General features: G+C 31.9%; 1 protein-coding gene across 1 annotated transcript in view; it reads right to left on the bottom strand.

The window, feature by feature from the left end:
- Positions 1 to 1,282: 1,282 nt before the first annotated feature.
- Kaz (E3 ubiquitin-protein transferase Katazuke) overlaps positions 1,283 to 10,041 on the bottom strand; it is a 369,805-nt gene continuing 361,046 nt past the window's right edge. The window contains exon 7 of the mRNA XM_072523188.1: positions 1,283 to 1,550. Coding sequence (XP_072379289.1) covers positions 1,449 to 1,550 — 102 coding nt within the window. The 3' untranslated portion in view covers positions 1,283 to 1,448. The remainder of the gene's footprint in view (positions 1,551 to 10,041) is intronic.

Here is a 10,041-nt window from a genome sequence, read left to right as displayed (position 1 = left end):
TGTTCTTCATGTCTCAAGTATTCTTGGAAGACCTTAATATCTCATTATACATTATGGCTAATTGTCATATAAGCTGTGTTCCATCATATTTTATAAGCTCACCCGCTATTCCATCTTTTCTGGATGCCTTTCTATTTTTCAATTTAACTCTGGCTTCTATTAACTAAGTTTCTGTTATTTGTATTAATTCATTTGATGTCATTTTTGGAGTTTCAAGAGTATATTCAGTTTCCGTTGTTCGATTTATTTGCCTAAGATATGTTCTTTACTCTTCTTTGATGATCTGCTTGATTTCTATTAACTCCCACATTTTTATTCTTTAACCTCTTACGAATTTCCACATTTTTTTCTGTAATCTATAAAACTCATGTTCCATTGCTCTTTTTTGTCTGACTAGTGCATGTGTCTCGTTACGAACGCTTTTATATTGCTCATAAGCCTCCTGTGTTCTTTAAGTTATATTTCAGAGAAGCATTGGCATGACCAAATGTTTCCTTGGCATTTAACTTTTATCTCTTCTGAAAACCAAAGTGTGAGTTTTATGGTTATATTTCTGTGTATTTGACTTTCTCCAAGAGCCTTTTTTGCCGCTGTTTTTAATTTTTTCAAAACTAATTTCTCACCCACGTGATTCCTTGTTGTTCCATTTTTTGTTCTAGCCTACTTTTTTGTTGACTCATCGTACAGTTTTGCTATATTAATTTTAGTTCCGAGTGTTGATATTTCATCATATTAAAGTGATATTTTACCAAAACTAATATGTCCTCAGGTCCTACGTTAGCCCAGCTTAGGCTCCGTACATATCATCCTTTTTTGTAATAAGAAGCACAAGATAAATTCTATGAAGATCTCCAAATATTTTTGTTTTCTATCAATTCCCCTCCGTCCTTCGATTTTACCCATCACAATCAGTCGAAAATATTATACGTTTTTCCCCAGATTATATATTCAAGATATGCTATTTCCTAGATTTAACGCTATCAATCAGTTGACGAGTGCCTTCTGCTCTGTTGAGAACTGCCTCGTTTGTTTGGTTCGCTGTCCACGATATTTTAACTTTTCGTCTATACAAACACATTTCAAAAGCCTCCCAAGCCGTTAGAGTAGTAGATACTTTTTATGTCTATGCTTCGACAATATTTAAGACAACTGACCATATGTAACATTTAATCATGCGTTTCCGAAGTTTCAGTTTCAAGTTATCGTTACAGACTCAGAGGGTGACCTCATTTTAAACAAACTTGCACGAGACAAAATAGTTTACCCATTAAAATATCTAGGGTGATGTTTTAAATTTTTATTTGGGTTGATATTAATAATTATATTTCACTTAATATATGTAGCAATATTCACATTTAAAATAAGTTTTAGGTGTCTAAAAATAAATATATACATAAGATATATTCTGAAAACATACTAAAACAGTACTGAGTACTTACAATATCACATTACATAACGAATACTTTTTCTACCTTCTTAAATTGAAACACTTCTTTAGTTTTAGGGCAGATCACTTGTCCGTTATTTTGACGAGCCATTTCGGTCAACGCCTAAAAACAAAAAATACTGTTGAACATATTACATATAATATATTGTATATATATATATATATATATGGTGTTTCAAAAAGTTTAAAAAGTGTTTCAACTTACCTTAGTACACAAGTGTACACAAAAAAAGTTACAGCCCTTTGAAGTTACAAAATAAAAATTGTTTTTTTGTATTATCTCCTAAACTACTTGACATTTTGTAATAAAAATGGACACGTTACTTTCTTGTTCTGAAAGCATTTTTCATACAAAAGAAACAACAAAATCTAAGCGCACAGAAAAATTTTAAGGGGGGTGTGCAGCCCTAAATCTCCCAAACTTTTGGGTATGTTCAAATCAAATGAATTTTGTGGCATCATTAGTATAACACATTATTTTTAAAACTTTTTTGCCTCTTATTACTTTTTTCAAAAAAACAGTTTTTATTGAGTTACACCTTTTCAGTAACCTTTAAAAAATTAAGTGCAACTAAATAAATGGCTTAAATGAATTAACAAGTACAAAAAATGTCTATAACCTCTATAAATATGATGTTACAAAAAATGTTCAAAATGACTCCCATTTTCTTCAATACACATTCGGTATCGTTTTAATAAGGAAGACCGAATGCGCTGAAAAATCATATTTTTCTGACGAAATGATTTGCAGCTTCAATTATTCTAACCCCCAATTGTTGTTCGTCCTCTATTGTTACAGAATACACTCAAAAGCAAAAGTCTAAGGGGGTAAGACCTGGACTTCTGAGTGGCCAAGAAACAGGTGCGTCACGACCCCTTCCAATCCACCGACCAGGATACTGCCTACAAAGGTATTCCCGGACTTCATTACTGTAATGCGGTGGAGCGCCATCTTGTAGAAACCACATATTTTATCTTATTGCAATATTCACTTCTTCCAAATACTCTTGTAAATGGTTTGCCAAGAACTGCAAATAATTATCACCATTTAAATTGTTGGGAACAAATACTGGGCCTATTAGATTGTTATCCACAATTCCTGCCCAAACATTAACTTTGAAAGTCCTTTGGTGATGAATCGTTTTTTTGGCATGAGGATTTTCGTCGGCCCAAATGTGCTCGTTATGATGGTTTGTTATTCCATTTCTACTGAAGGTAGTCTCGTCGGTACAAAAAATATTTCTAATAAAATTAACATTTCGAGTGTTTTTCATTAACAACCAATCGCAAAATCCAATCCTTTTAGGATAATTTTCAACCAATAACTCTTAAACAGTTGTTAAGTGATAGGATTTAAGTAGCTGATCCCTCAAACGCCTCCAAACCTTTACATGAGGAAGATTTAGTTGAGCAGCTATTATCCTTATACTTGTTCCAGGGACTTCTTCAATGATTTCGAAAATGTCTTCATCAGTTGCATCCATTATTGGACCACCATTATTGCCAGCAACTTGAGGTTGTAGTGTACCCGTTTCTCGGAAACGACGATCAATGGTCAGAAATAATCGTCTATCGGGTGTATTTCGATTGGGGTATTTTACTGCATAACGCCTTGCGGCTGCTGCACTATTTCCTTGACATTCACTTACGATATTCCCGATAGTTTATTGAAATCGTAATTTAATCTGATCCAACTTACCCAAAGTTAAATGCATATCTGCCATTTCCTGAAATGTGTAGGCCATTGTAATATCAAAATTTTTAATATTAATCTTATTCACACAATAAATGATAGCTTCAAATTATTGACTATTATTGATGGAAATGATTGTAATTATTGTATCCGTAGAAACTAATTGTAATTTTATGACCAACTGTTTTATGAAAAACTAGTTTTTCGAAAAAGTGAAAGAGGCAAAAAATTTTTAAAAATAATGTGTTAAACTAATGATGTCCCAAAATTCATTTGATTTGAACGTACACAAAAGTTTGGTGGGATTTAGGGCTGCACACCCCCCTTAAAATTTTTCTGTGCGCTTAGATTTTGTTGTTTCTTTTGTATAAAAAATGCTTTCAGAACAAGAAAGTAACGTATCCATTTTTATTACAAAATGTCAAGTAGTTTAGGAGATAATGCAAAAAAACAATTTTTATTTTGTAAATTCGAAGGGCTGTAACTTTTTTTGTGTACACTTTTGTACTAAGGTAAGTTGGATTCAATCAATTTATTTTTGTCCCCGGAATGCGTGATTTAATTTATGACATACCTTTTTGAAACACCCTGTATATATATATATATATATATATATATATATATATATATATATATATATATATATATATATATATATATATATATATATATATATATATATATATATATTCAAAGGTATTCAACAAGTGAATTCAGAGGTTTAATCGGTCATTCAGGTTGGCAAATAAAAAAAAAGAAGTCGACTACCATTAGTTTAATTGAAGATTTTTCGCCTTACTACTTCTAAGGCTTCATCATTTCCCTAAAATAACAACAGATGAAAAAGAGTTTATAAGATATACAGGTGTAAATAGTTCATAACTTAACTCAATATGTAGTAGTTAACTGAAGTACTTAAGTACATATATCGAGTTATAAGTTAGTACTTAAGTACTTAAGTACTAAATTATAACTCGAACTATAAATATAAATACTGTATAATTTACTCAATATTATTTACTCAATAGCTGGGTTTAATGGAGTAAGATTAGGATCGTTACTTAGAGGGCAGAGGGGTGAGAATTGAAAATTGCCTCTATCTGCGAGAGAATAGTAGTGAATTCCTCGAAAGTAAATTAACTTTTGTTAAAACTCGTTTTAAGTGATGCTTTACGCTCTTTGCTATATATATATATATATATATATATATATATATATATATATATATATATGAAAATTACTTAGTTCTCGGGAAGAACCGCGTTGAGAATTTATTACTCGACGTTTCGGCACCCATTTTGGAGCCATTATCAAGAGTGATACGGTTCGGTTCGAGTTCGGGGTCTCAATCTGCCTACTCCCCTCACTCGAGACGTACCAGTATCGTGTTCTGTATTGCAAGAACTAGAACTGTCTCTCGGCACTGAGGTCTCAATCTGCCTACTCCTCAGTGTCGAGTGGTCTAAGATAATTATATATATATATATATATATATATATATATATATATATATATATATATAAATATATATATATATATATATATATATATATATATATATATATATATATATATATATATATATATATATATATATATATATGTATATATATATATTGTCATACTTTTTCTTTCCCAACCAAAGAAAAAAATAAATAAAAAGATCCATCGGAATAAAATTTTAAGATATCATTATAAACCAAAATGTATATAGTAATTTAAGATAAGATTTAGTGTAGATAAGAATAGAAATTTGTTTGTCAAACGACCTTTTTCCGTTTCAAACAAAATTATCAAAAAACCTTTGTTTAGAATTAGAAGACATTTTACCTGTAAGTTAATCTTTTCATTGTTTGTATAGTCGAGTATTAAATGACCATATTCTAATCTTTTGAAATATGTAAAAATTGTGTATTGACAAAACCAATTTTAAAGTAAGCTATTTAGTTTTTCTCTGAAACCGAAATTAGGCTTTTCCAAAATCATGGTAAACACAATTTGAGCTTTTGATTGGACGGTCGTTTTTAAATGGGAATTGGTGAGCGGATCATGAGACCGGTGGAGGCAGTTATAATTTGGTCATCGAAAGAAAAAGTCGTTTGTCTCCAGATAGAGTGTGGTTCGTGAGTTTGGATACCGGCGTAACGAAAAGAAGTGGATAGTTTTGCAGAAGGAGATAACAAGTAGATTAAAAGAGGTCCTTGTATCTACCGTGGGCATTTTGTGAAGTATATGTGAATGTATTTTTACGGCATAAAGTTGACAAAAGGAGGTCCTTGTGTCATAAATAAGTAGCTGAGTTTGGAGAAGTGAATCAGGTGTTTTTTGTGTAGTCTGCAGGAGGTTTGCAGAGACGTTAGGAAGGAGCAGAGGTGCCAAAGAGGAGAGATCACATCGTGAAGGAGACTGAATTTTTCTGGGTATGTTTCAACATACAACTCAACAAGAAAATAAGCTGTAAGTGTTTGTACAATTGAATTTTATATCTGTGAAGGATCGTTTTGACATCATGGTCATTAGCATTCAAATTTAAGAACTGAGGTTTTGTTAGGCTAATCAAAAGTTTAAAGTTTTGTTGTTTCTTGTTTCAAGTAAAGAAAAATTTAAGTAAAATTGGTTTTAACGTAATATAAATGTATGTAGATTTAAAATCTTATTATTATCAAAATTTGATTTATTTTCTTGTATGCTGATTGATAAGATAACGACAGAATTTGATAATTGTTTTATTCGTTCATATAAAATAAAGAAACGTAAATTTTTGTAATATAATATATTTTTTATTCTTATCCTTTCTTCTCTATCCCGATAAAAGACAACTAGAAAATCTTTGAATCCATCGAAACAGGTAATATAAGGAGTTTATTTTACTATTGATAATAAATAAGTTATATTTTTTTTTTTGGCTCAATAAACTAAGATTAAAGTCAAAATAAACAATCATAACAAATGGCCCCCAACGTGTAAGGCGTAGAAAGTATTTCTAGTTAAAATTTAAACGGATAGAGAAAGAAAGCAGATTGATTGAAAATTTATTTGCCGATGGTTAAAGTTTATAATATTTGCTTTTATTACATTACATTTCAAATTTCTCTAGGTACAAATTTTTACATGATATAATTTATGATATTTGATTGATTTTTACAACTGACAAAAGTTTTAAAATTTTATTGCATTTATTTGAATTTATTGCATTTGGGATAAGAGGAAAAGTTTTTGTCTTTGCAACATTACTCGAATTTCATATTTGGCGGGGATATTATTGCACAAATTTCAAAGCTTCATATTTGGCGGGGATAAATAATATAACGAACATGTCGACCACAAGGAGTCAAAGCAAAACGCAAGAAAGGAAAGAGGATAAGATAGAAGAGGAAACAATTATAGATGAAGGATCGGATAATGAAGGAAATGCTACAATAATGGAGGAAAGAAAAGAAACAGGGATGTTAGAAAAATTATTAGCTATGATGCAAATACAGACACAACAAATACAAGAATCGTCTCAAAAAATGGATAGAAATCAACTGGAAACAAAACACATAATGGATTAAACAAAACAAACAATGGAAGAAAACCAACGGGAAACAAGGCAAGCAATAGAACTAAATAACAGGAATATAGAGCAGCGTCTGGAAAACTATGAACAAAAATTAGAAGAAAATTATAGGAAAATGGAAAAGCATTTGGACAAATATGAAAATGATGTAAAAGTCTGTTTAGAAAAAGTCAGAGAAGAAACAGAGAGGAAACTATAGATGCAAAGAGAAGAAATAGAAACTAAAATGAAAGATATTAATACTGTCCAGAAAAAGGAATTAGAACAGTTAGAAGAAAAATTTGAAATGGCGCTACAAGACAACAGGAAACAAGTAGAAAGGAGATTAAAGCAAAATGAAAAACAAATGGCAGAAATTGAACTAAGAGGAGTAGAGAGAAAAGAAGTTATCATCCATGGAACAAGCGAAGCGAAATTACAGTTTGGCGGGGATGTAAGAAAACTGCACCCCGTACCGTTCATGAATAATCTAAAGAAGAAGATACAATACATGGGAAATTTTGAGACAGCTAAGGAAATGATCAGAAATCATCTCAAAGATGAGGCGTGTCTATGGTTCGACAGCAAAGTGGAGGAATTTGAAAATTGGCAAGAATTTGAAAATAAATTTCTGAGTTTTTTCTGGGGAAAGACAGAGCAATTACAGATAAACAAGGAATTGCAAAATGGGAAATACCATGAGAGAATGGGTATATCAGAAAAAACATACGCATTGCAAATGTACAATAACGCAAAACATCTGCAATACAATTATTCATCCGAGCAATTAGTAGAGTTGATTGCAAGACACTTTGATGACACAATTGAAGATCAAATCAATCTACAAAACTACAAAGACATCGATAGTTTATGCCAATTCCTACAAATAAGGGCATCACGGATACAGGAAAAAAGAGCAAGAAGGTCACAAGAAAGTTACAGACACCGAGAAACTCAGGAATACAGAGAGAGAGGACAAAATTTTAGGAGGGATTACACTAGACGAGAATTTATTCCCAGGAGGGGAAACGAAAATAGAAACAGAAGAGGAAATGATGATTTCAGAAATCGGCTATGGAATGAGGACAGATATCAAGAAAATCACAACAGAAATAACACACGCGCATATCCCGAAAACAGAAATTACAATAGACGAAATGAACAGGAATATCGTGGAAACCGGAACGGATATGACAGACCAAAAGAAAACAGAAGAGAGGTAAATCATACACAAATAGAGGAAAATGAGAATGAAAGACACAGCGATGAAAGAAGAAATCACGAAAGCACCCACTAAAACGAAAAAACCAGGCAGGAATTTTTTGTCACCCGAAGGAATTCATTAAATTAGCAGGAAATAATGAGGAAAGAAGAGGAGTTAACTTAAAATTTGTAGATGGTTTCATAAAAAATAGACCAATCAAAATTTTGATAGACACCGGTTCAGAAATAACATTGGTAAACAGAAAATTAATAGAAGAAGTGAGTTTGACAAATTTAATTTACAAAATACCAAGGGTAAATTTGGTGGGTGCAAATAAACGGACATTGGCAACGATAAATGAAGGAATACGAGTGAGGGTACGATTGGATGAGAAAATGTATGCACTACAATGTGTAATAATGCCAAACATGTCGCATGACATGATTGTAGGAGTGGACGAACTGGCAGAAAAACATGTAGTCATAGATTTCAAAAATAATACGATGAAACTAACAGAAGAAAAAGAAGGAGAACAGGAAAATGAACATGGGAATAATAAAATTCATAAGTCGGAAAAAGAACAAACAGTGGAAATGAATTTGGCAACGAAGCAAGGACAAAGAAGAAAAGGAAGAAAACTTAAGAAAAGGATAAAGGAAGTCAATACCGGAGATTCCTCAAAAGAAGGGATGAGCCCCGAAGAAGAAGAAGAAATAGTGTCAACAAAGGAAAATGAAAAGGATATGATTGAAACAGTGGTATTTAAGGAAGAGATTGATGAAAAAGAGGAGGAAAAATGTGCGATGAATATGTGTCAAGAATCTGAGGAAAAAGAAAGAAAATTGATATGTGGAGAAGAAAGAGAAAGTGAGGTGCGTCTGATGTTAAAAGAACACGAAACTTTAATAAATGAGGAAAACAGAGTGGCAAAAAAGTACGAACATTCTTTTGAGGTAAAAAACTTGGGAAACTTTCGATCGAAGACTTACCCGATCCCATATAAATATCGAAAACAGGTGAAAGAAGAAATTAATAAAATGTTGGAAGATCAAATAATTGAACGATGTGATTCACCGTATATTAATCCAATTGTGATAGTAAAAAAAAGCAGTGGATAATTAAGACTATGTTTAGATGCCAGAAATATCAACCAGCACACGGTATCACAATATGAATCACCTCTAAACATCGAGGCCATATTTGGAAGAATTACAGGATCACACATATTCTCTAAAATTGATTTAAAGCATAGTTTTTGGTTGATACCTTTAGCTGAAAAATGTAGAAACTATACCGCGTTCTCAATTGATGGTATTGTATACAGGTTCAAGGTAGTGCCTTTTGGTTTACAAAGCGCTTGTGCAGCATTGGTACGGGCTCTACATTCTATTTTAAATCGATACGAAGATTTCATAGTCCATTACATCGATGATCTGTTGATTTTTTCACGAGATATACAGAGCCATATGAAACATATAAAGATAATTCTAGAAGAATTGGACAGATCGGGATTAAAATTAAACATCGAAAAATGTCAATTTTTCCAAAAGGAAGTAATTTATCTAGGTTTTCAATTGGACACTACAACAGTTAGCTTAGCCGAAGACCGAGTCAAGCTCATTGATGAATATCCAAGACCAACGAATTTGAAAACATTGAGAGGTTTTCTTGGCACGATCAATTATTTAAAAAAACTAATTCCCGATTTAAGCCAAAAGGAAATTCCTCTAATAAAATTGCTGAAGAAAGGGATAAAATGGAATTGGAAAGAAGAACAGGAGAAGGCTTTTCAAATATTAAAACAAGAATTTGCAAAAGGAACAAAAATATACCACCCCAATTATAATCTACCATTCATACTCCGTACTGATGCGTCAATACAAAAGTTTGCAGGAGTTTTGTCACAGATACAAAACGACCAAGAAGTGCCAATATGTTTTATATCTCGGATGACCAAGACTCACGAAAGAAAATATAGTGTGACAGAATTGGAATTTGCCAGTGTACTATTTTGTGTAAACAAATTAAGATATTACTTATTGGGAGCTAAATTTACAATCGAGACGGATCATGCCGCTTTGGTTCACATCATGAAGAACCGATTGGTGAATAATCGGATACATAGAGGCATTCTATTACTACAGGAGTACGATTTTGAA

This window comes from Diabrotica undecimpunctata, chromosome 2 (genome assembly GCF_040954645.1).
Source record: "Diabrotica undecimpunctata isolate CICGRU chromosome 2, icDiaUnde3, whole genome shotgun sequence".
NCBI lineage: Eukaryota > Metazoa > Arthropoda > Insecta > Coleoptera > Chrysomelidae > Diabrotica > Diabrotica undecimpunctata.
This window is presented reverse-complemented; position numbering and strand designations above follow the sequence as displayed.